Consider the following 26,820-nt stretch of genomic DNA (forward strand, 5'->3'; position numbering starts at 1 on the left):
ATCACCAATGCCACACTGTTCTGAGGACCGTAATTCAATGATAACTTCTAAAAAACAAATGCTGTTGGGTTCTGGCTTGGTCTCTTTTCTAGGCTGTTTTGATGATTTGGTGTCATTTATTGATTTATTGTTTGATTGATTGATTGATTGATTGGCTTTCTGAGACAGGGTCTCTCTGTGTTAGCCTTGGCTGTCCTGGACTCACTTTGTAGACCAGGCTGGCCTCGAACTCACAGCGATCCACCTGACTCTGCCTCCCGTGTGCTGGGATTAAAAGCGTGCACCACCATGCCCGGTGACTTATCTATTTATTAATACTGTTTATTTGTTTATGTACAGAATGTGTGCATATGTATGGAGATGCGTTTATGTGTGTGAACGAGGATGCGCACATGTCACAGCGTCCCTGTGGAGGTCAGGGGACACCCTCTGGTGTCACTCCCCATCTTTTCCCTTGTTTGTGGCAGGTTTCTTTGCTGCTTGCAGTGTACATCAGACACCTGGCCCATATGCTTCAAGGGGTCCTCCTGGTTCTGCGTCCCATCTCCCCACAGGAGCATAGGGATCACAGATGCTCATGTTATGCCAATGGCTTTTGTGTGTATCCTGGAGATCCACACTTAGGTCCTCACCCTCCCATTGCAAGGGCTTTAGCCTCCCAGCCATGCCCCAGCCTTGAGTATCTCTGCCTTTTGAGCTCATGAATGAATTCTAGACTCATTTGAAATTTTACCTCATTAGGATGCCCGTTGGATATATGGTGGGAATTACAGCGAGCCCACAGATTAATTTGCCAAGAGTAAACGTGTTGACAATCCTGCCTCTTCCAACCCAGATACGGCTTCTTTCCACGCTACAGATCTTTAATTTCTATGCACAATAGTTCATAGTTTTCTAAATATTGTATTTCACATCTATTGTCATATTTATCCTGAAGTATTTCATGTGTTTTAGTTTTGCTTTTGTTTTTAGAGACAGGGTTTCTCTGTGTAGCCAGGGCTGTCCTAGACTCACTTTGTAGACCAGGCTGGACTTGGACTTACAGAAATCCACCTGCCTCTGCCTCCTGAGTGCTGGGATTAAAGGTGGTATCTCATGTTTTTATAGGGGTTTTGTTTTTGTTTTATTGTTGTTGTTGTTTGGAGACAGACTCTCACTATATGGCCCTGCTGGCTTGGAACTTGCTATGTAGACGAGGCTAGCTTCAAACTCGGAGATATATATGCCTCTGTCTCCTGAGTGCTGGGATTAAAGGTGTATAGATGGGAAGAAAAAGAAGAAGGAAAAAAAAAGAAAGAAAGAAAGAAAGAAAAGAAATAAGAAAAAAAGGAAAGGACATGGCTGCTCCTAGTTATGATGGAAGAGAAAGTTTATTATAAATATGGAGGAGACATAACCAGAGGCCGACACATCTGGGAGAGTCCAGAGTGGTCATGACCCTGAACCATGTGGGGAAAAGGGGGTGCGGGCAGGGAAGAAGGGACAGCAGCCAGGAGACAAAGGTACAAACAGTACAAGAAGGTGTGGGCTGGGGAACCAAAACGTCTGGATTATGTAAGGAAGAGCCTCTGGGGGAAAGGGTGGCCCAGGCCTGGCCTGGAAGTTCAGGGTAGAGGGCAGGATATGCCAGCTATATCCTGTAACAGGTAGGGACTGAGGGATGCTGGGAGAACCTAGAGGTCAGGTCCACTTTGATATGTTAAATAGGCACCTCAGCCACTTGTCCCAGGTTTGAGATTTAACAGTAGGATTTTTCTTTCTTTTCTTTTCTTTTGGCGAGGGTGGGGGGTGAGGGAGAGGGTTGTTTTTGTTTTGGCTTGGTTTGGGGGTTTTAGTTTCTTTTTATTTATTTATTTATTTATTTATTTATTTATTTAGGTTTTTCGAGACAGGGTTTCTCTGTGTAGCCTTGGTTGTCCTGGACTCCCTTTGAAGACCAGGTTGGCCTCGAACTCACATCAATCCTCCTGCCTCTGCGTCCCAAGGGCTGGGATTAAAGGCATGGGCCACCACACCCTCGGTTTTGTTTTTTTTCAAGACAGGGTTTCTCTGTATAACAAACAGCCTTGGCTATCTTGGAACTCTCTTTGTAGACCAGGCTGGCCTCGTACTCAGAGATTTGCCTGCCTCTGCCTGCCAAGTGCTGGGATTAAAGGCCTATGCCACCATGCCTGGGTTTTAATAGGATTAAAAAATACATATTTGATTTTTTTAATATGTATGGGTGTTTTGCCTGCATGTATGTTTGAGCACCACGTGTGTGCCTAATGCCTGTGGAAGTCAGAGTGGGTGTCTGGTCCCCTTGAACTGGAATTGCAGCACTTGTGAGTGAGTACTGGGAATTGAACCCAGGTCCTCTGCAAGAGCAGCAAGTGCGCTTAATCACTGAGCCATCTCTCCAGCCCCATATGAATGTTTTTTTTAATTTAATTTTCAAATTCCAATTGTTTGCAGTTTTTATAGAAACACAGTTGATTTTTGTGTTAGTTTCATGTCCTGAAACTTTGCTGAACACTTGTGTTAGTTTTAGAAATTTTACCAGGCGGGGCGTGGGGGGAGGGCACACACCTTTAATCCCAACACTCGGGAGGCAAAGGCAGGTGGATCGCTGTGAGTTCGAGACTAGCCTGGTCTATAAAGCAAGTCCAGGACAGCCAGGGCTACACAGAGAAACCTTGCCTTGAAAAACCAAAACCAAACAGAACATAATAGAAATCTTACCAGAAGATTTTACATGTTGTGTTTTGGAGCAAGACTTTATTGTGGAGTCTACTCAGGCTACCTGGCACTCATAATCCCCCTGCCTCAGCCCCCAGAATGCTGAGATTGTAGCCGCCAGATCTGGCTTAGATTTTCAGTATACACAGATGATTCGTGTTGCCTAAATTAAAACAGGCTTATCTCTTCTCTCCCAATCTGGGTACTTTTTTTTTTTTTTTTTTTTTTTTTTTTTTTTTTGGACAGGGTTTCTCTGTGTAGCCTTGGCTGTCCTGGACTTGCTTTGTAGACCAGGCTAGCCTCAAACTGGCATGCACCACCTGCGCCCAGTTTCCTGGCACTTTTTATTTCTTTCTATTGCTTTATTTCACTGGCCACGGTCTCCAGTACAGTGCAGAGTAGAATCCTAGCCATAGAAGGAGTAGTTATGCTACCCACTAAAGATATTTTTCCTGCTCTGTAGGGACAGCCTCCCTGCTTTTAGTCTCCTGAGAGATTTGTTTGTTGTTTGTTTGTTTGAAATCAGGATCCTGTGGATTTGTCCAATGCTATTTCTGCATCGAGGTGATCCTGTGGTTTTTCTTTTCTTTCCTTCTTTCTTTTTGTTTTTCAAAGGCAGGATTTCCCTGTGCCTGGAACTCACTCTGTAGAGCAGGCTGGCCTCGAACTCACAGAGATCTGCCTACCTCTGCCTCCGGAGTGCCCAGCTATAGCTTCTGGATTTTCAAGTGTTAAACCAGCTTTGAATTTCTGGTAGAAGCCCCTGTTGTTCATAGCGTTTATATATGGTTGGATACTGTGTTGGATACTGCTTTTGTGTGACCGTGACCAAATACTCAAGAAAGTATTTCACTTAAAGCAGCGAAAGTCAGAGGTGTCGGTCCGTCATTCTGGGGACAGGATGAAGGCGCAGTATAGCTCACATCACCATGGGAAGGAAGGAGGAAAGTACTAGAAGGGGCTAGAGTGAGCCATGTCCCCAAGAGCACACCCTGCTTCCTCTAACCAGACTCTTCCCTGCTTTTACCTACCTCCCAATAATGGTGTCCTGTTATGAACGCCATCAAGGAACTAATAATCTCTTGCCTGGATCAGAGCCCTCAAGATCCTAAAAATGCTGACACAGACAGACAGACAGACAGACAGACACACACACACAAACCAAAGCGGACTTGGCTAGTAACAAACTCAAATTGAAAAATCAAAATTTACAAGTATGCAGGCATGAGGACTTGAGTTCGAATCCTGAGCATCCATGTAAAAGCCTGGTCCCTTAGCGAGACAGGACTCTACTCCCGCAACCTTGCGCTGCCCGCTCTTGCTGTTCTTGGTCTACTCAAGGCAGCAGTCCAGCTATCCCTCCTCTGAGACAGACATAGCCCGGAACTGGATGCCTGGGCAGTCTTAACTGAAATGGCTCCAGGTTCAGTGAGACACCTTGTATCTGTGTCAAACGACAAGGCGGAGATGGAACCAGGGAAGGTGCCTGACGTCAGGCTCTTGCTTCCGCATGTACGTGTGCAGCCAAGCACACGCATAGTCATACAAACAACACACATAGGAAAACAAAATATACCAATAACTAAAAGCATGAGCACCACAGATAAGTGTCCCTTCATGGGCACGTTTTTAATACCTGTTAGGTGAGGGCCTAGTAGTGAGCTGGCAGGTTTATTAATAATACATAATGCATAATACATAATGTATTTTAATATACAGGTTATAATATTCTATATCAGTATATTATATTCAGTATGGCATCAGCATTCCACATTCAGCTATAGCAGATGCTGCTGGTGAGTCTAGGGATGCTTGCCTGTAATTACAGTTATTTGGGAAAATCAGGAATTCAAGGTCATCCTCAGCTATGTAGCAAGTCTGAGACCAGCCGGAGTTATCTGAGGCCTGGTTTAAAAAAAAAAAAAAAGGAGAAAGGAAGGAAATGCCAAGCTGAGTTCAAGGCAACAAGAAAATCCATGTTCCTACCCAGATCACATGATCATTCCAGATGTTCTACACCCGTGTCAACTCTTGGCCACATCAGTCTTTTTAATAATTAGACAATTCTTCCTTGGCAAGATGGGTCAGTGGGTAAAGTCACTTGTTTCTAAGCCTTAAGTAAATTAAACCTTTTGAGTTTAATTCCCCAGGGCCCAATATTGTAGGAGAAAATTGACTCTTACAAGTTGTCCTCTGAACTCTACACCATGGTGCATACACACACACACACACACACACACACACACACACACACACACACACACACACACACACACACAAATAAGCCAGGGTCTAGAGAGATGGCACAGTGGCTAAAGGCACTTGGTGCTCTTCGAGAGGACACAGATTCGATTCCCAGTACCCATATGGGAGCTCGCAACCATCTTCAACTCCACTTCTAGGATCTGATTTCTGCCTTCCTTGGGTAACAAGCACACTTGGCATAATTACATACAGGCAAAACACCCATAAACATAAGATTTTTTTAACTAAATATAATTTAAAACTTTTTTTTAGAGATTCTTTTTTTTGTTTTGTTTTGTTTTTCGAGACAGGGTTTCTCTGTGTAGCCTTGGCCAGCCTGGACTCACTTTGTAGACCAGGCTGGCCTCGAACTCACAGCAATCCGCCTGCTTCTTCCTCCCAGCAGCAACAGGACTGGGAAGGCCTGTAATCTCAGCAACCTGGGAGGCTGAAGTGGGAGAGTCAAAAGTTCAAGGTCTTCCTGGGTTACAGAGTGAGTTCAAGTCGAACCTCAGTAACTTAGTGAGACTTCGTCTCAAAATAAAAAATGAAGAGGGTTGTGGGTGTGGCTCAGTGGTAGAGCACCTGCCTAGAATCCCCCAGTGAGAGGCTGAGGTGTGGCTCAGTGGTAGAGCACCTGCCTAGAATCCCCCAGTGAGGGGCTGGGGTGTGGCTCAGTGGTAGAGCACCTGCCTAGAATTCCCCAGGGAGGGGCTAGGGTGAGGCTCAGTGGTAGAACACCTGCCTAGAATCCCCCAGTGAGGGGCTGGGGTGTGGCTCAGTGGAAGAGCACCTGCCTGGAGTCCCCCAGTGAGGGGCTGGGGTGTGGCTTAGTGGTAGAGCACCTGCCTAGAATCCCCCAGTGAGGGGCTGGGGTGTGGCTCAGTGGTAGAGTACCTGCCTAGAATCCCCCAGTGAGGGGCTGGGGTGTGGCTCAGTGGTAGAGCACCTGCCTGGAGTCCCCCAGGGAGGGGCTGGGGTGTGGCTTAGTGGTAGAGCACCTGCCTGGACTCCCCCAGCGAGGGGTTAGGGTGAGGCTCAGTGGTAGAGCACCTGCCTAGAGGGTCTGGGGTGTGGCTCAGTGGTAGAGCACCTACCTAGAGGCCCCAGCAATAGGCAAGAGGTGTGGCTCAGGTGTTGAGCTCTTGCCTAGAATCTCCTAGTGCAGTGGTTCTTAACCTTTCTAATGCTGTGACCTTTTAATACAGTTCCTCATGTTGTGGTGACCCTCCTAAGTATAAAATTATTTTGTTGCTACTTCATAACTGTAATTTTCTATGGTTATGGCTCATAATCTGATATGCAGGATATCTGATACATGACCCCTATGAAAGGGTCATTTGTGACCCACAGATTGAGAAGCACTGCCCTAGTGAGTGGCTGGGGTGTGGCTTAGTGTCAGAGCTCTTGCCTAGTGTGCACAAGGCCCTGGGTTCCATCCCCACCACCTTCTGCCATGGCCCTCCATTGAACTCTGTCTACGCTCCTGGTATCAGACTGAGCTTTCCTTGTGGGCACGCTCTGGAATCATGGCCGAGCTTCCCTGACCTCTGCCCTTCCCTTCTAGATCCTGACTGGGCGTCCTACACCCTGGGTGTGTTCATCTGTCTCAGCTGCTCTGGGATCCACCGGAACATCCCCCAGGTCAGCAAGGTGAAGTCAGTCCGCCTGGATGCCTGGGATGAGGCCCAAGTTGAGGTATGGGTCAGGAGAGGGATGCTGGGTGGAGCGAGGGGCGTGGGCAACCCTGTGTCCATGTGTGGGGTGACCCTAGCTCCCTCCTCTCCAGATGATGGGTCCATGGGGAGTCTGGGCTGTCATGGGCAATGACCTATGAGGGTTTCCGTTGCTCAAGGAGACTTGAGGTAGCTGAAACTGACAGTTTCGTTTCTGATCCTTCTGGGGAGCCATGCAGTAACAAAAATCAAAGCACTTGTCTCTCTGTCCACCCACACGCTTCCATCTAACCATCCGTCCATCCATCCACCCACTCATCCCTCCATCCATCTACCCATTCACTCATCTACCCACCCACCCACTAATCCATTCATTTAGCCAGCCAACCAGTCATCATCCACCCATAGATACATATACCTATCCACTCATCTCACAAAAGCACACGGACACTTTCTGTGTGCCAGGCTGGGGGACTGAGCAAGGCAGAGGCATTACTGACCTCTGAAAAAGTAGGGGTGGGAAATCGTGAACACAAGGCCAGGACACAGGACAGCTGGTGTGATGGTGCCAGGCATAGTGGCAGAGTGTGGGGCCAGCATAGGACAGATCCACATGGAGTGTTAAGAAACACTGATGTGCTGGGGAAGCATATTCCCAGTATGTGATGATGGGCTCTACCACTGAGCCACACCCCAGCCCCTCACTGGGGGATTCTAGGCAGGTGCTCTACCACTGAGCCACACCCCAGCCCCTCACTGGGGGATTCTAGGCAGGTGCTCTACCACTGAGCCACACCCCAGCCCCTCACTGGGGGACTCTAGGCAGGTGCTCTACCACTGAGCCACACCCCAGCCCCTCACTGGGGGATTCTAGGCAGGTGCTCTACCACTGAGCCACACCCCAGCCCCTCACTGGGAGATTCTAGGCAGGTGCTCTACCACTGAGCCACACCCCAGCCCCTCACTGGGGGATTCTAGGCAGGTGCTCTACCACTGAGCCACACTTCAACCCCTTGCTGGAGGAGTCTAGGCAGTTAGATTTGGCCAGCTTCCAAGTCACCCTTTTCACCATTCTAGAGGAAGCAGCCAAATTAGAAGGTCTCAGACTCTGTGTTAATGCAGGTTGACCTTGATCTAGTGATTCTGTGGGGGCAATCCTGGCAGAGGGTGTAGCCTCTGGCCCTTCCCGACTCTAACTGGGAAGGGGAGCATTAGCCTAGGCCAGAGAGCAGGTTCCCAGGCTCGTGGGGAATCTGGGCTTGGACCACAGAGGCCCTCCCAGAAGGAGGTACAAAAATCTTGACAAAATTAAGCCAAGAGTGGTGATGTATGCCTGGGATCCTATAACTTGGGATCCAGAGTCAGGAGGATCAGAGTTCAAAGTCAGCCTTGGGTACATAGCCAGCAGCAGGATAGCCTGAGGTACACGAGACTCAGTCTCTGAGAACCAAACAACTAAAGGAACACTGAGAACGGTGTACAGGCCTTGAGATGTGGAAGAGTGCACTGCAGAGAGTGCATGACAAAAAGAGAGTACCAACCTCTGGGGAGTAAAAAAATTGCTTTCTAGCAGGGCGGTGGTGGCGCATGCCTTTAATCCCAGCACTCAGGAGACAGAGACAGGCTGATCTCTGAGAGTTCGAGTCCAGCCTGGTCTACAAAGGGAGTCCCGGGCAGCCAGGGCTACACAGAGAAACCCTGTCTCGAAAAAGCAAAAACAAAAAAACAAAACCAAAAAATGTTGCTTTCTAGCTGAGCTTGGTGGCACACGCCTTTAATCCCAACACATGGGAGGGGAAAAAAATGTTACTTTCTGTGGCCAGTGCAATGATATGGCAGGTTTAAAATTTTATTATATATACAGTGCTCTGTCTGCATGTACATCTGCATGCCAGAGTGCATCCGATCACATTATAGATGGTTGTGATCCACCATGTGGTTGCTAGGAATTGAACTCAGAACCTCTGGAAGGGCAGTCAGTGCTCTTAACCTCTGTGCCACTCTCCAGCATGGTATGACTGGTTTAAAAAAAAAAGGCACTGGCTAGCCAGGCATAGTGGCACATGCCTGTAATCCCAGAACTTGGGAGGCAGAGACAGGCTGATCTCTGAGTTGGAATCCAGCCTGGTCTACAAAGAGAGTTCCAGCAAGCCAAGGCTACACAGAGAAACCTTATCTTAAAAAAACAAAACAAGCCAGGCATGGTGGCAGACGCCTTTAATCCCAGCACTCAGGAGTCAGAGGCAGGCGGATCGCTGTGAGTTCGAGGCCAGCCTGGTCTACAAAGCGAATCCAGGACAGCCAAGGCTAACACAGAGAGACCCTGTCTTGAAAAACCAAAAAACAAACAAACAAAGAAAGAAAAACAAAACAAAACAAGAGGCACTAGTTGTGAAGCCTGGTACCATGAGTTCAGTCTGTGAGTTTAATCTCTGGAGCCCACACAGTGGAAAGAGAAAACTGACTCCTGCAGGCTGGCCTCTGACTTCCACATGTGTGTTGTGGCACACGGGCATGCGCACACACAGTAAATAAACACACACAGAATTAAATGTAATTGAATGTGGTGGTGCACGCCTTTGATCCCACCACTTGGGAAGCAGAGACAGGCAGACTTCAAGGCCAGGCTGATTTACATAACAAGCTCCAGGCCAGTCAGTTCAACCATAGGGAAACCCTGACCTTTATCTATCCATCCATCCATCTATCTATCTACCTATCTATCTATCTACTTATCTACTTATTTTTATTATTTTTTCCCCCGAGATGGGGTTTCTCTGTGTAGTCTTGGCTACCTAGATTCTGTAGACAGGGCTGACCTTGAACTCACAAAGATCTGCCTGCCTCTGCCTCCCGAGTGCTGGGATTAAAGGCATCTGCCACCACACCCGGCTCAACCTTGACTTAAAAAGTGAAGTAAAGTAAAATAAATAAACATAAAAGAAATGTGTTTTCTTTAGACAGGATCTTGCTGTAGCCCATGCTGGCCTGGTACTTATAGTCTTCCTATCCCCCACCTTTAGAACAGTCGGGATGACTGGCATGCACCCCTGAGCCTGCTATTAAGTGTGTGTGTGTGGGGGGGTTAAGATTTATTTATTTATTATGTATACAGTGTTTTGCCTGCATGTACACATGCACACCAGAAGAGGACAATAGATCACATTATAGATGGTTGTGAGCCACCATGTGGTTGCTGGGAATTGAACTCAGGAACTCTGGAAGAACAACCAGCGCTCTTAACCTCTGAGCCATCTCTCCAGCCCTATTAAGTGTGTTTTAATTATTTGCTACCATTGTGCACAGGGCACGTTCACCAGGTTCAGCTGAGCACTGATGGAGTGAGAGTCCCTCCCCACCCCCAACACTTCTCTCCCCACCCCGGACTTTGGCCTCTCACCTCCTCCTCACCCCAAGAGCCACCAGGGACCAGTGTTTTGTGTCTCTTTGGAGAGGTGTGTGCCTGTTTGAGCATGCATGGGTCTCTAACCCCAAAATGGGGACTATTTCCTGTTTCCTGTATTCCACCATGATCTCTAGACTATGTGGGCCACCATGGCATTACTCACACCCCTCTGGATGTTCACGCGCGTGCACGCACACACACACACACTTTTTTTTTTTTTTAGATAGAGGGTCTCATGTAGCCCAGGCTGGCTCTAGCTCACTATGTAGCCAAGGATGACCTTAAACTCTAGATCTTCTTGTCTCCACCTCTGCCTGCTGAGGTTACCTAGGCAACAGCAAGTCTTTCTTCACTTTCTCTTTCATTTTTTTTTCAGACCTAGTGGCTCTCTATAGCCCAGAGCAGTCTTGCACTCAGGATCCTCCTGCCTCAGCCTCCTGAGTAAGCGTCAGGATGCTCTTAGTCCTTTCTCTCCGTCATCATTGTGTGTCCTCCAGGCTGCTTCGGTTGACATTTGTGCTTCTGGAAACTCCTTGGTGGCCTAAATTCTTCGAGGTGGAGGTGGAAGGTCAGAGGCTAGGCAGCTTGGCAGCTTGTGAAAGACTTGCCAGTCCCTACCATAGCTGCTTACAGGGCTCCAGCAACACTGGAGGAGGCAGGTGCTCTTCCACTGAGCCACACCCCAGCCCCTCACTGGGGGATTCTAGGCAGGTGCTCTTCCACTGAGCCACACCCCAGCCCCTCACTGGGGGATTCTAGGCAGGTGCTCTTCCACTGAGCCACACCCCAGCCCCTCACTGGGGGATTCTAACACTGAGCCACGCCCCCAGCTGACCCTTGGCCCATGCTGACTGAACAATGTGGGCAATCTTCCCGAGGAGGCTGGGAATTCCCTCATCTTGAGCTGAAGGACCCGAGAGAATTTTCTCACCTCAGCCTTCTCTTTGCTTGCTTGGTGGCCTCGCAGTCTTCACTGCTTTCACCATCTTGGGCTTTCTTGACGTGTTCAGGAAACTCAACCACTAAGAAGCAAGCTCAGAGAAAATAGATTTTCAAGGGTGTCTTGGTTTTACTCATGGTGGGTTTTGTCATGGAAATTTTTTTTTTTTTTAAATCTTGGCTTAGTCAAACTGTTCAAAATTTTTTTGTTGTTGTGGTTTACAGCATACTCAGATAGACTCGAGAGCTGGCTGTTTGCCGCCTCGTGTACATGTGTGTGCAGGTGCAAGTGTGTGTGGCGGTCAGAGGACAACCTTTAGGAGCTGGTCCTCTCTATAGTCTAGGTCCCAAGGATCTAACTCAGGTCTTTAGGCTTGGTGACACTGGGCCACATCATTGGTCCCCAAATTTAGTTTATTATATCATTGTCTGTGCAAACATGTGTGTGTGATGTGTGAATACGTGATGGCCCATGCATGCCGTGGTGTGCATGTGGGTGGTTGGAGGATAACTTTGAGGATTCAGTTCGCTTTCTTCCACCAGGGGGTCCCTAAGGATCAAAGCTGGCTCCTCTGGTTTGTGTGAAAAGCATATTTTAACCTACTAAGCTACATCACTGGCCCCTCAGGGATTTTTCTTTAGGGTGCCCCTCTATATACTGCCCTTCCCTGCTCCCTGGGAGCCCATGTCTCTGAGACAGGAGGGTTCCAGGCGTCCTATCCCAAGGATTGTTTAAGCTCCCAACATCCTGGGGTCAGATGACCTTGTAGTGTTACCAAGCAGCCACCACTGTCCCTGGATCTGGAGGCTCCCTGGCTCTGACCCTACCGCCCCCCCCCCCTTCCCGGTCTCTTGCAGTTCATGGCATCCCACGGGAACGAAGCCGCCAGAGCCACATTCGAGTCCAAAGTACCGCCCTTCTACTACCGGCCTACGTTCTCCGATTGTCAGTGAGTACACAAAGGGCTCTGTCAGGGCGCTGGTAAACATCGCTGGTCCTGGCCCCGGGTGGCACTGGGCGGGTCTAGGGGGGCAGTCAGTGGGAGCTGTGACTTTGAGTATTTGGAGAAAGCTATGGCACAGGTCCCCAGGAGCCTGGGCTGTCTCCGCTGCCTGGCCTCTATCCATGTGTGTGTGTGTGGGCATGCATATGTATTTGTGTATGTGTGTATGTGTGTATGTGTGTATGTATGTGTGTATGTATGTATGTATGTATGTGTGTATGTATGTATGTGTGTATGTGTGTATGTGTGTATGTATGTGTGTATGTGTGTATGTGTGTATGTATGTATGTATATGTATCTATCTATCTATGTATCTATATATCTATCTATGTTTGTTTTTCTTTCATGGAAGAGTCTTGATCTGTATGTAGCCCAGGCTAGCCTGAAACTCCTCATCCTCCTGTGTCAGCCTCTTGAGTACTAGAAACAGGCATGAACCATCACCCTGGCGTTACTGCTTGTAGCTGCTGAGTGCACCTGAGTGCGCCGGGGGCCATCAGAGGCTCTCCTTGGAGTCTTAAGTGGGTCTTGGGGCCTTATGGATGCTCCTAGTGGCCTGGGTGGAGGATATAAAGACGGAAGTGACCTGGTGAGGCCAGCCACCTGGTATTGAGAAATTGCAGGAAGAGAGACAAAGGAGCTATTTACCTACTTTCTCTCAGCCTCGGATTCCTCATCTTTCCAAGCTTAGCAGGGACAGTGACAAAGACAGTGATCATAAGGCAATGGCAACTGTGGCCTTGATCTTCCCTCCCTCTCTCCTAGTTCTCAGCCTCAGCTGTCTGTGTAAGACCCCTCTGTCTGGCATGTGTGAGGGGATGGGGAACTGTATGCCCCCACCCCCCCCCCCCCGGCCCTCACCGAGGATATACCTCCATGGAGCCCCTTTCCAGCTCTGTCTGGTTCTGTCTCCAGCTCCCAGGGCTTGGCTGTGTATGGCACCTCAGTCCCCCTGAGCTGGGGGGCCCTTTAGAGTCACAGTCCTTCGATTCTTCACTGACTTTTCTAGTGGTCTCAGGGCCCCTTCGGGGCAGGGCAACCCACCATATCTGTCTTCTGGGTGCCTGGCACAAACAGCCACCCCTGAAGGTTCAGGAAGTAAGCCTAGCCACTGGGGCAGCTGTGCACACCTGGGTGCCTGGGTGCTGACTGCCACACTGGCCATCTCTCCCTTTTTCAACCCCTGGACAGCCTCTGGGCCTGGCCTTCCCTGTCTCTCTTTCCCCCAGCAGAGCACACAGTAGCTAGCTCACTGTATTCTCTAAGCAGAGTGAGACTGAGGTCAGTCATGACCCACGGTGTACTGCCGCAGAGACCCAACATGTAGGCACAGGCCCTTCCCTCCACCCATGGTAGCCCCTGATGAGAGACTCTGAGACCCAGAGTGGTTGAGAGAGCTCCTGGAGGACAAAGGGGGCAGGAATCCACACTGGAAATCCCCATTCTGTGGGCAGGCAGAGGCCACCCTGACTTAGGTCAGAGAGAGGCCAGCTTTGGGCCAGCTGCATGACTGTGCAAGGGGCATGCCCTTCTGGATCTTACCAGGAGATACTTTCCCTTTCATAGAAATAGGGTGGGGACCCGTCCTGAGTGCAGCGACCCCTCTGACCCCTCCGTAAGCTCCCTCTGCACCCTGCCTCTGCCCCCTCATTCCCAGGCCTGGTGTGGTTTAGCTCTGGCTCTACCTGAGCCCCACCCACATGCTGTGTTTGCTCAGCGTTTTTTTTTTTTTTCTCTTGGATTGACTCACTTTGTAAACCCAAGGTCACCCAACACACCCCAGTAGAGGAACCTCCAAGCACTTGGCATTGGGGGGGGGGGAGGCTGCAGCTCCTCAGTGAGGTTCCCAGAGTCACCTCTGCAACTCTTGACTTGTGGGGGGGGGTCACAGCAGCCTGCGCCCCCTCCTCATGTGCCCCTGGAGGAGCTGGTGGGAACTATGGCTGCCCCGGGGTTCGGTCGTTCCTGTGTTAGGTTTCGCAGGGTCTGACCCGAGGCAGTGAGAGAAGAGGGATCTCCTTGAATCTGTAGAAGAGAAGATGCTGGGAAGGGAGAAAGGAAGAAGCTGCAGGGCAGTAGGCGAGGGGGAGGGCCACAGTCCTGATTTCCTGATTGCAGAGGAGAGGCTGGGGTGTGTCTGGGGAACAGGGACTTAGACGGAAGAGGTGAGGGAGGAAGGCGAAGGGTGGAGGAGAAGGAAGGAAGGTGTGGGGAGGAGGGGGAAGAAGAAGAGAAAGGAAAGGGGCAGGTGTGTGAGGAGAGGGAGGAGGGAGCTGAGAGAGGAGGAAAGAAAGGAGAGGAGGGGGAAGCAGAGGTGCGGGGGAGAGGGGAGAAGGAGGAGGGGAAGGAGTGTGAGGAGGAGGTGGAGGAAGGGGAGAGGGGTAGCGAGAGGGAAGGAAGGAGAAGGAGGCAGGAGTGCAGGAGAGGGACAAAGCAGGAGGAAAGCAAAGAGGGAGGAGGAAGAAGAGGAGGAGGGGGAGGACTCTGAAGAGAGAGGGGAGGGTAAGGAGAGAGAGAAAAGGGAGGAGGGGGAGAGGGAGGAAAAGACAGGAGTGTTAGGAGAAAAAAAGGAAGGGGGGAGGAGGGAGAGAAGGAGACGCAGGAGGGAGAGTCACTGGGCCATATGCCAAGGGTCCAATGTGGACCCTTCTACCATTCTGTGAAGAGAAGCTGGATGTACAAGGCGACAGACAACCCCCTCTGCATTTCTGCGCCGTCAGTAAACACTCGCGAGTGCCATCTTTTGGCATCTCACCAGAGAGAGTCTCCTGAGCGAGAAGACAGAGAGCCCTGCTGGGCCTCAGGCCCTATTGCCCTACCCCATGCATTCACCTTTACATGGGCTGTCCCAGGGATGGGGTAGGTGGGTGGGGGAAATCTAGCCCTCATCTATAGGGATCTGACCCCAACCTGCCAGTTTCGCAGTACAGGTCAGGAACCCCCGTGTTGTAACTAGCTATTCTGAGGTCTGGTTTCTGTCACCAACTGCTCTGTGGTCTGGGTCATTTGCATTTTCTGCTGCCATCACTTCCTGGCGTGAGCTGAAATGGTCCACGCTGGCTCAGGAAGGTCACCTGGCAAAACCTTTCTACCTGGTGCTGGCCTCCAACCTTCCCACTGACTGAGCATCCTGGCCCCTGCCCTCCCCACTGACTGAGCATCCTAAACTGAGCCTCTTAGGTCTTAATACCATTGAACCAGAGGTGGTATATGAGTCCTTGTACAAACTATGGGTGTGAGCCAGGTATGGTGGCGCATGCCTTTAATCCCAGCACTCAGGAGGCAGAGGCAGGCAGATCTCTGTGAGTTCGAGGCCAGCCTGGTCTACAAAGCGAGTCCAGGGCAGCCAAGGCTAACACAGAGAAACCCTGTCTCAAAAAACAAAACAAAACAAAACAAACAAACAAACAAACAAAAAACTTAACTGTGGGTGCGGTGACAAGAGGCCATGCCATGCGTAAGCCTCTGTGAAGTGTGACACGTGTGGTTGTGTGATATGTACAATGTGATGGGTGGCTGAGGTCACCAGTGGCTCAGGGAGACTGTGCGTAAAGTGCAGGGCTCATACAGTAATCACTGAGGACATCTGACCACAGATCACCGTTGAGGACAGTGTGTGACTAGGATGTGACTCTCCAGAATGGCAAGCCGGAATGGAGATGCCTGTGTGTAAACTGTAGAGTGCTGGGTAGCTGTTTGAGGGGGTACCATGGGCTGGCACTATCTAGTGCAAGAATGAAGCCTTGAGCTCTATCTAGCCTTAGGGCCTGTCTGAGCAGGTTCTGGGCCGTCAGCGTGCCCCAGCTACAGCCTTGGTCTGCCTCCTCCCCAGTTCAGGAGGGCACATGGTGGCTTTGGAGATAGAGCTACATCTCGCATTGCTCGGGAGGTGTAGGTCTTAAGACATGTGGCCTTCTGCTGACGGGAGTTTCAAAGGAAGGACCCTTTCCTGGGCCAGCCTGGAGAGGTTATTCTGTGTCTTCAAACTGTGTCCCTGATAAGCTAGGACAGAGGTCCAGGTGTGCCCAGGGTGACTCCTCCACCTGTCCTTTTTCCTGGGGCTCTGAACCAGGAGCTTAGTAGAGGGTCCTATGATACGTGTTATCCCCGGAGACACGCTAGCTGTGATTGCTCCGTGTGCTCTTGAATTCTGATCTCAATGTCAGTAGGCACATTGCTGTCCTCTGACACTTTCGTGTGAAACGAGATCCTCTTTCTGTGTGGGCTGAGACGGAGCCACACGCCGGGGAAAACCAGTGGCCACAGTGAAATCCTCGGCTTCCCCAACAGTGTCCCCCAGCACCCAGGCAGTGTTCCGCTGCAGCTTCCTTGAACCGGCAATGGGAACCATGGAAGTGAGAGTAGCAGGGACCCAGGGGTATTGCTGTGGCTGAGTGCTTACCTAGCGAACTGGGTCCAATGCCGAACACCTAGAAAATTAAAAAAAATTCACTCCAGCTCGGGATATGGCTCATGGGTTAAGAGGTCATGAGTTCAATTCCCAACAACCACATGGTGGTTCACAACTATCTGTTATGAGATCTGGTGCCCTCTTCAGGCCAGCAGGTGTACACACAGGGCAAAACACTATATACATAATAAATAAATAAATAAATCTTTTTAAAAAAATAAATCTTAAAAAAAAAAAGAAAGAAAAAGTAATTATTAAGGGCTGTTCTTTAAAAAAAAAAAAAAAAAAAAAACCACTCTCCCAGCTCCTTCAGCTCCAAGCCTGAGATCCAGATCAGCTCCTCCTGAGCTGCCCCTGCGCTCTAACACGGTCCCTCTGTGGGTGTCTGTGTCACCAGTGGTACTGCATTGGCCAAAGGCCGTAGGATGACCTCCCCTTGACGAGATTTGTCTAATCTGTTTGCAAGTGAAGCAGATTCATTGGTGCTGGGGTTCAGGACCATACCGTAAGACCTGGAGTTTGGTGGGAATTCAGCCACAACAGCCTCGTAATTCACACAGGTTGGCCCACTTAAGATGGGTGGAGATAAGCTTAGGAAGTCCTTGCTGTGCTCCCAGAATAAAAAGGAACATGTGAGCTCCCTAGGCAGGTTGTTAAATTAGCAGAGCACCTGGGTAATGGGGCCCCTGTGTGTGTGTGCTTGTGCGCATGTGTTATTGAGAACACAATACAGAGCTTCATACATGCTGGGAAGACACACTTAGCCACACCTTTTGCCACTTACTGGCAGATCATAAGTAAGCACTCACTGCTAGGCCGGACTTCAAACCACTCACTGGGGTGTTCTAGGCAGGTGTTCTACCATTGAGCCACACCCCAGCCCCTCACTGGGGGATTTTAGGCAGGTGCTCTACCACTGAGCCACACCCCAGTCCCTCACTGGGGGATTTTAGGCAGGTGCTCTACCACTGAGCCACACCCCAGCCCTCACTGGGGGATTCTAGGCAGGGGCTCTACCACTGAGCCTAAAGCCCCCTCACTGGGGGATTCTAGGCAGGTGCTCTACCACTGAGCTACACCCCAGCCCCTCACTGGGGGATTCTAGGCAGGGGCTCTACCACTGAGCCACACCCCAGCCCCTCACTGGAGGATTCTAGGCAGGTGCTCTATCACTGAGCCACACCCCACCCCCTTACTGGGGGATTCTAGGCAGGTGCTCTACCACTGAGCCACACCCCAGCCCCTCACTGGGGGATTCTAGGCAGGGGCTCTACCCGTGAGCCACACCCCAGCCCCTCACTGGGGGATTCTAGGCAGGGGCTCTACCACTGAGCCACACCCCAGCCCCTCACTGGGAGATCCTAGGCAGGTGCTCTACCACTGAGCCACACCCCAGCCCCTCACTGGGGGATTTTAGGCAGGTGCTCTACCACTGAGCCACACCCCAGCCCCTCACTGGGGGATTCTAGGCAGGTGCTCTACCACTGAGCCACACCCCAGCCCCTCACTGGGGGATTTTAGGTAGGTGCTCTACCACTGAGCCACACCCCAGCCCCTCACTGGGGGATTCTAGGCAGGGGCTCTACCACTGAGCCATGCCCCAGCCCCTCACTGGGGGATTCTAGGCAGGTGCTCTCCCACTGAGCCACACCCCAGCCCCTCACTGGGGGATTCTAAGCAGGTGCTCTACCACTGAGCCACACCCCAGCCCCTCACTGGGGGATTCTAGGCAGGGGCTCTACCACTGAGCCATACCCCAGCCCCTCACTGGGGGATTCTAGGCAGGGGCTCTGGAGAAGGAAGCTACACAAGCGCCATTCCCAGTGTGTGCTCTACTTTCCAGCTGTGGTTTTTGACAATTCATCCCTCTTCAAGGAGGGTTAGAGTTGGGAGGGTAACAAACGCTGGAGAAATGGGAGCTCAAAGAGATGCAAAGTTGTATTGGTCACCTCATTCATGAGGCAAGTTCAGGGCCAGGGTGGGATGTGTCCTAGGGATGTGAAAGTCTCCAAAGGTTTCTAGCAGCTAAGAGCTTTAGAGGGGGTCATGACAGGAGACAAGCCTTCAGGTTCTGAGCAGGACATCTCTGGCAGGGATGTACGGCTTTGTCCCCTCCTGGACCTGTACCCTGGGAGGTTGGATTAGTTACTTTTCTGTTGCTGTGACAGAATACTGTCACCAAGGCAACTTATAAACAAGCGCGTTTAATTAAGCTTATGGTTCCAGAGGGTTAGAGTTTCAGACAGAGCAAAGACTGCAATAGCACCTAAGAGCTTATATCTTGATCCACAGGCAGCAATTCCATCAATTGGGGACCAAGCATTCAAACATATGAGCCTGTGGGAGTCATTCTCAGTCAAACAACCAGTCCCTCACTAGCCCCAGGCTCATGGCCCATATCATAATGCAAAGTGTATTCAGTCCAGCTTCAAAAGTCCGCATAACTTTTCACAGGCCCAACAACTTTTTTTTTTTTTTTTTTTTTTGGTTTTTCGAGACAGGGTTTCTCTGTGTAGCCCTGGCTGTCCTAGACTCACCTTGTAGACCAGGCTGGCCTTGAACTCAGAGATCCACCTGCCTCTGCCTCCCGAGTGCTGGAACATTTTTTTTTTTTTTGAGACAGGGTTTCTCTGTGTAGCCTAGCTTGGCTGTCCTGGACTCACTTTGTAGACCTCTGCCTCCCGGAATGCTGGGATTAAAGGTGTGCGCCGCCACGCCTGGCTTCAACGTTTTCAAGTTCAAAGCCAACATGTCTTCTGAGACTCAGGGCAATCTCTTAACTGTAAGCCCCTGTGCAATCAAAAGCACAGCACGTACTTCCAACAAACCATGGCGCAGATTACATGTTACCATTCCAAAACGGAGGAGGAATAGGGGCACAGCGAGGAAACAAAGGCCCAGAGCAGACCACAACAGCGGAGCAAACTCCAAATCCTGTAGCTGGTTCCACTCCCTGTCTGTAGCTCTCCTTGGCAGGTGTCCCACAGCTCTGGAATCTCCAACGTCATGGGGTCTCCAACACAATCCAGGTTCCATTTTCACAGCTTCGTAAGATGGCTTCTCAGGGCCTCCGTGCAGGGACTCCCCTGCCACACTCCGGCCGGCTTCAGTAGCTATCCAAACCCATGGGAGAACATGGCCCAACCCCTTTACCAATGTATCCTTCAGGATTCTAAAGCCAGAACCACACAGCCAACACTGCCAGGTTCAGCTGCCTGCTTGCCGTGGGCCCTGGCTCCCTTTGAATAATGTTTGCACCCGGTTTTTTATTGCTCTTTAGGAGCAGGACTTTTTTTTTTTTCCCCTTCGAGACAGGGTCTCTCTGTGTTAGCCTTGGTTGTCCTGGATTCGCTTGTAGACCAGGCTGGCCTCAAACTCACAGTGATCCACCTGCCTCTGCCTCCTGAGTGCTGGGATTAAATGTATGCGCCACCATGCCTGGCCCAAGTGAACTTTTTTTTTAATCAAGAATTTAATTGGGCTTCTGGTTTCAGGGGTTTAGAGTTTATGAGGGCAGAGCCAAGGCACAGTGGTAATCAGCTGGGGCAGCGCTGAGAGCTCTTGCCTCTTAATGTGCCTGCCAGCAGGAGGCAGAGAGCTAACTGGAAATAGCCCGAGTCTTTCAAAACCTCAGCGCCTACCACTAATATCACATCTCCTCCAACAAGGCCACACCCCCTAATCCTTTCCAAACAGTTCCACCAACTGGGGACCAAGTATTCAAACATTCGAGCCTATGGGGGACATGTTCATTCAAGCCACCCCAGAGGTATACCGTCAAGCATCGGTCCAGCCCTCTGTTGTCTCTGGATCCAGATACAGCAGCCAGCTGTGGTCCACCTCTGGATTTGTTTCAGGTTGAAAGGATTTGCCAGGCGGGGCATGGTGCCGCACGCCTTTAATCCCAGCACTCAGGAGGCAGAGGCAGGTGGATCTCTGTGAGTTTGAGGCCAGCCTGGTCTACAAAGCGAGTCTAGGACAGCCAGGGCTACAAAGAGAAACTGTGTGTGTGTGTGTGTGTGTGTGTCTGTCTGTCTGTCTGTCTGTCTGTCTGTCTGTCTCTGTGTGTTCATGCACGTAGAAGCCAGAGGGAAACCTTGGGTGTCACTCCTTAGGCACTGTCCACTTTATTTCTTGAGATGGAGTTTCTTGCTGTCCTGGAATCAACAGTTCCACTAGGCTGCCTGGGCCTGTTTTCTAGCACCTCATGCTGGGATTACAGGGATATACCTGACTTTTTTAAGGTGGGTGCTGGGGCTTGAACTCATGCTTGCAAGGCAAGGACTTTACCTACTGAGCCATCTCCCCAGTCCTCCGTGTTTCTGAGAACTATCGCCCTTGTATCGGCTGGGAGACCACTTTCAAGGCCTGACTCATGAGGCTAGTGAAAGGGAGTGAAGGCAGGAGACGGGGGGGCGGGGGGTGTTGCTGAGCCATCCATCCACCCAGTAAGGCCAGGATGGTACCTGCTATGAGCTTGGGAACTCACCTTCACACAGCCAGATAAGAGGATTCCATGAGGGACTGGGGTGGGGGGAAGGGATGGTCACAGTCACTGTACTTGAGGCCTCTGTGAGGGGATGCCCGGCTTGACAGTGGGAAGTCCCACATGGGAGCCAAGGCTTGAGAAGGTGGAGATGTGGCCCAAACCACAGGGGGTCACATGGCATCCCAGTTTCATTTCTGTTGCTGTGATAAAAATACCCTGACAGAAAACAACTTATGGGAGAAACGGGTCTGTTTGGTGTGCCAGCTGATTTTTTTTCTCTTTCCTTTTTTTTTTTTTTTTTTTTTTTTGGTTTTGTTTTGTTTTGTTTTTTCAAGACAGGGTTTCTCTGTGTAGCCTTGGCTGTCCTGGACTCACTTTGTAGGCCAGGCTGGCCTCGAACTCCCAGATATCCACCTGCCTCTGCCTCCCGAGTGCTAGGATTAAAGGCGTTGTGCCACCATGCCCGGCTCCCAGGTCATTTGTTTGTTTTTGGTTTTTGTTTATTCCAAGACAGGGTTTCTCTGTGTAACAGCCCTGGCTCTCCTGGAACTCACTCTGTAGACCAGGCTGGCCTCGAACTCACAGAGATCCGCCTGCCTCTGCCTCCAGAGTGCTGGGATTAAAAGTGTGCGCCACTACCACCCAGCTTTTTTTTTTTTTTTATGTCAATTTGACATAAGCTAGAGCCACTTATGAGGAGGGAACATTAGTTAAGAAAGATCGGGCTATAGGCAAGCCTATAGGGCATTGTCTTAGTGATTGAGGTGAGAGGGCCAGCCCATTGTGAGGCCACTTGGGGTCCTGAGTTCTGAAGAAAGCAGGCTGAGCTGGGCATGGTGGTGCACGCCTTTAATCCCAGCACTTGGGAGGCATAGGCAGGCAGAGCGTTGTGAGTTTGAGGCCAGCCTGGTCTACAAAGAGAGTTCCAGTATAGACAGGGCTATTATACAGATAAACTCTGACTCGAAACAAAACAAAAAAGAAAGAAAAAGAAAGGAAGGAAGGAAGGAAGGAAGGAAGGAAGGAAGAAAGAAAGAAAGAAAGAAAGAAAGAAAGAAAGAAAGCAGGCTGAGAAAGACATGAGGAGCAAGCCAGTAAGCAGCACCCCTCCATGGCCTCTGCGTCAGCTCTTGCCTCCAGGTTCCTGCCCTGCTTGAGTTCCTGTCCTGACTTCCACCAATGATGAACAGTAATGTGGAGGCATAACCAAATAAATCTTTTCATCCCCAAGTTGCTTGTGGTCATGATGTTTCATTACAGCCTAGCTAAGACATTTGGCTTATAAGGCCAGGTCACAGGCCACCAGAGCACAGAAGTCACAACAAGAGCTCAGAGCAGCTAGTCATATATGCCCACAGTCAAGAGCAGACAGAAATGGATGCACAAAGGCTCACTTGCTCACTTGCTCTCAGCTTGATTGCTCCTGTCTTACACAGCTGAGGACCTCCTGCCTAGGGAATGGTATCGCCCACAGTGGGCTGGGTCTTCGAGCAGCAGTTAACCATCAAGACAGGCCCCTCCAACCGACACACTCACAGGCCAACCTGATCTAGACAAGCCCTGAATGAAGACTTTTTTCTCAGATCATTCTAGGTGTGTCCTGTTGACAATGAGAAAAACTAACCATCAGGCCAGCCTGGTCTACAAAATGCATCCAGGACAGCCAGGGCTACACAGAGAAACCCTGTCTCAAAAGAAAAAAAAAATCAAAAAAACGAAACAACAAACAAACAACAACAACAAAACACTAACCATCACACAGGATCAGAACCAAGTAAGGGCCCTTGTGGGGGTGTTTCAGGTGAACAGACCCCAGGTTCCCCATCTGCCAACGTGATAGTTTTAGTGATGAAGAGGCAGGATTTGGAGGACCAGCAGGGCCAGGAGGGGTAGTAGGGACCCCTGAAAGTAGAATGGAGAGCATCCTTTGTGAACAGTTGAAGCTGACAAAGGTAGCCACCCATGCTGACCTCTGGCTCCTGAAAGCTAGTTATCAGGGGTAGCCAGGACTATGGTGGCTCTCTGCATAGATACTTGGGGTCCATGTAGGCATCCGAGCCTCCTCTCTCTTTGTAGACTCCTACGCGAGCAGTGGATCCGTGCCAAGTATGAGAGGCAAGAATTCCTTCACGTGGAGAAGCAGGAGCCATACTCCGCAGGTGAGCTGTGCCCTTCCCAGTGTCTCAGACTGGCTCAGTGTTCCACACCTGTGGTAGTGTCGGCCTGTGGAGGTTGAGGGTCTGAGACCACCTTCTCCCCTTGAGGGGCTTCAGGAGGGCTGTGGGCTTATGTGGGGAGACAGAAGGGACTGCTGTGGGCCAGACTGCCCACACTGGCAGATGAGACAGCTGGGTCAGTGGCTACTGCCTCCACTGGGCCTGCCCAATGCTATTGGTTCCACTAGGTTCTGGGGCTTTGTAAAGAGGGTCTGATGGAACCATGTTGCAGAGAGCAGGGTTATCAGAGTTCTGGTGTTCATCTCTCAATCATTCACTTGGTTGATGGATTACCCCGTAGTAGGTTCTTATTTATTAAATGTGTGTCATCTAACCTCTTGCATTCTTCCATGGGTCCTCCAGCCTGAGATGGCTGGGGACCATCTTGATGCCTGTGTATTTGGTATGTAGTAGGCATCTTGTTCCCTGGACAGCTCTACACGTCTCAAGCAGTTCCTGTCCGTCTTAGTTAGGGTTTTTATTACTGTGAAGGTTTGTTTTTGAGACAGGGTTTCTCTGTGTCGCCTTGGCTGTCCTGAATTCACTTTGTAGACCAGGCTGGCCTCGAACTCATGGCGGTCCTCTTGCTTCTGCCTCCTGGGTGCTGGGATTAAATGCACATGCCACCACGCCCGGCTCCAGAGTGGCCCAGATTTAAGGTGGATCTTCTCACCTTAAAAGGTCTGGACTTAGGGCGGTTCTTCCGACCTTGAATAATCCGGTGAAGAACAATCCCTCTCTGGTGCCCTCAGCAGCTTGGAATTTGGTTAATTCCAGATGTATTCAGATGGACAACCAGGAACAGCCACCGCAGGGATCTTTGATGCAAGCACAGTTCCCTGCTTGCAGAACCTGTATCCACCTGGGGTACACACAACACTAAGCAGCAGGCTGCCGTGTGTCACAACAGTTCCCTCACCCTTCAGTGTCCTCCACAGAAGAGTGAACTGGGAACAGCAGTGGAGCCCTGAGCACAGGTGTCCACAGTGGAACTGCTGGGTAGCCACGAGGCAGAAGTTCCCGGGTGGCTGTCCCCCAGGAGTGGAAAAATCTCACAGCACCATCCAGGCAGAGTGGCGTCAGTCACGGTGAGGGGTGAGACAATGGCGTGCCACAAGAATGAGAGGTTTGACAATCCTGTGCCGTCACAAGCTCTCTTTTGGGGTGAGCAGAATGTTCTAGAACTAAAGGTGTGGATCCCACAATGCCACACCCATGATGGAATTGAAGAATTGAACGTCAGTGGGAAGGAATGAGTTCTGGCACTGTCGGGGAGAAGGCAGAGGGGCTGTGTGCAGGAGGGTTCTCATTGCTTGCTGGCTCAGACCCTCCTTTTACCCCCCGAGCCCCCCACTCTCCCACTCCCACCCCCTCACCACCACCAAAGTCTCTCAGTCATCTCTCCAAGGCTCTGTCTGATTCCATCCTTTTGTGTTACCTGGAACAAGTGAATTGTGAGCAAGGCTACGTGGGAGTTTTCCCCTTCCCTCTCCATGCCAGTCCATCCAAAAGCCATCTGCCCCTTCCCTTGCTCTAGAGGTGGGCCCTTGGCCTCCGAGCAGCGAGGCCAAGAGGATGCTGCGTGTGGCAGTGGGAGCCTTCCCCCACCCTCACCACAGAGTGTCGGGCCCGGCTCCCCTCCCCTGGCTCACTCCCGACCCACTCAGTGCTCAGCCCACATGGCCTCAATGCAGTATCTCCATCACCTGGTAACACTGCAGGGTCTCTGAAAGGGACCGAGCGCCAGTCAGCCCCATGTGCTTCCTCCTCATCACAAGCACCTTAGCTGTTTATTTACTATTTGTATTTGTTTGTTTTGAGACAGTCTCCATGTGTCTGTAGCCTTGGATGGTCTGAGACTCAGACATGTCTGCCTGCTTCTGCTGGGCAGAAGCTGGCACTGAAGGGTGTGGGCTATCGCGCCCTCCCGTGTGAGCAGTTTATAACAGCGTATAACCTGATGTCAGGTGGTGTGGGCTAAACAGTGGAAATGTCGCTGCATATATCGCCTCTGCTGTTGTCAGTACCCTCTGGTTTTATTTATTTATTCATTTATTTTGGTTTTTCGAGACAGGGTCTCTCTGTGTAGCCTTGGCTGTCCTGGACTCACTTTGTAGACCAGGCTGGCCTCAAACTCACAGCCATCCACCTGCCTCTGCCTCCCGAGTGTTGGGATTAAAGGCGTGCGCCACCACGCCCCGCACCCTCTGGTTTTAATCAACAGGGACGGCTCAACAAAGAGAATGGATAGGTTCCCATAAGCATCGCTGCGACAGGCACAACTTGGTCTAAGTGTCTAAGCAGCCATGTCAGACTTGACTTTGGTGCCTCTGCCTTCTGCTTCTGCTTTTCTGGACTAATGTCTGAACCCTCCAGGGGCAGCTTTGCTCTAACTGGCCCAAATTTGACCTCTTGTTCCCAAGGGCTCGGAGGAGGGGAAGAACAGAGCGCATAGAGCAGGAAGTCTCACCTCATTGGTCAGACTGGCCTGATTAGGTGTTTGCCTGTCATGACTGAGGAGATGGGGGTGCCCAGGTCACATGCTTGTTTCTGGAACCAGGCTGGTCCTGGCAGAATGGAGATCTGGATTCTAGAAGTGGGGTGCACACAGGCCACAGAACCAAGGCGGACTGGAGGACTAGCAGGCATGCTGCAGCTGGTTAGGTCTTGGTGCCAAGTACTTAGGTTCACTGAAAGCCTGGGAATCTCTAGGTTATACATAGGGCTGAGGAGATGGTGACATCATGGTCACTCAGGGTCTCCCCAGGCTAGGTCCACTCAGGATCCTGTTAGCACTAGGTGTAGCAGAGAAGCCCTCAGGAGGACAAAGGAGGATTGTAAATTCAAGGCCAGCCTGGGCTACGGTGTTATAACTAAAGCAAGGATGAGGGTGGGGAGAGATGGCTCAGCCAAAAAGTGTTTCCTTTCCAAGTGTGAGGACATGAGTTCAATCTCCAGAACTTACATTAAAAAAAAAAAAAAAAAGTAGGCCTGGTTTAGTGGTTAAGAGTACTTGTTGCTTATTCAGAGGATTAGAGTTCGGTTCCCAGCACTCTTATTGGGAGGCTGACAACTGCCTGTAACTCCAGCTCCAGGGGCTCCAACACTCTCTTCTAGACTCTCCAGGCTCACCACCTGTATACATGTGGTGTGCACGTGCACACCCTCACACAAACACATGCACACTGGGCTCTGAAGACACAGCTCAGCCATGGCAATCCTGTATGCTAGGCCTGGCCAGGCAGCATGGCCCTTGAGAGCACTTACTGTGTGTACCCCTCATCTCAGCTGGGGGCAGAGGGGTGGGTTGCTGGCAGAATGGGGGGGGGGGACAGAATTCAGCAGTGAGGAGCCTGACTAAGGGACTAAGGAGCAGAAGGAAGAGGTGTGAGCAGAGGAGACCAGGGGAAAATGTATTTCCTCCATCAGGGGTCCAGAGCTTCCTCAGGCCTGTGCTCTGGACTACAGCTAGCACCATCAGCTGAGGAGGGGGCATCCTTTGCCTGGGGCCAGACACTGCCATCTAAATGGGGGTCTGATGACTCCCTGAAGGAGAAATAACACAGTGGGCAGCCTCCCCCACTTGGGCTTCTTCATCCTCTTATGCCCCTGCACTCCCAGCAGCACTCCTGACTCCAGCGGGGCTCATAGATAGGAGCCCCAGGGAACAGGATCCCAGGGCCTCAGGGGCCCCATGTGTGTTCACTTCTTTTGGAA

At 50.8% G+C, this 26,820-nt stretch overlaps 1 protein-coding gene across 1 annotated transcript in view; it reads left to right on the forward strand.

Annotated features, from left to right (window-relative positions):
• Window positions 1–26,820, forward strand: part of Adap1 (ArfGAP with dual PH domains 1) — a 57,365-nt gene that overhangs the window by 14,868 nt on the left and 15,677 nt on the right. Inside the window, exons 2-4 of the mRNA XM_051161137.1 lie at window positions 6,530–6,660; window positions 11,842–11,933; window positions 22,964–23,046. Of these exons, the coding sequence (XP_051017094.1) occupies window positions 6,530–6,660; window positions 11,842–11,933; window positions 22,964–23,046 (306 nt within the window). The remainder of the gene's footprint in view (window positions 1–6,529; window positions 6,661–11,841; window positions 11,934–22,963; window positions 23,047–26,820) is intronic.

The sequence above is a fragment of the Acomys russatus genome, chromosome 19 (genome assembly GCF_903995435.1).
Source record: "Acomys russatus chromosome 19, mAcoRus1.1, whole genome shotgun sequence".
NCBI lineage: Eukaryota > Metazoa > Chordata > Mammalia > Rodentia > Muridae > Acomys > Acomys russatus.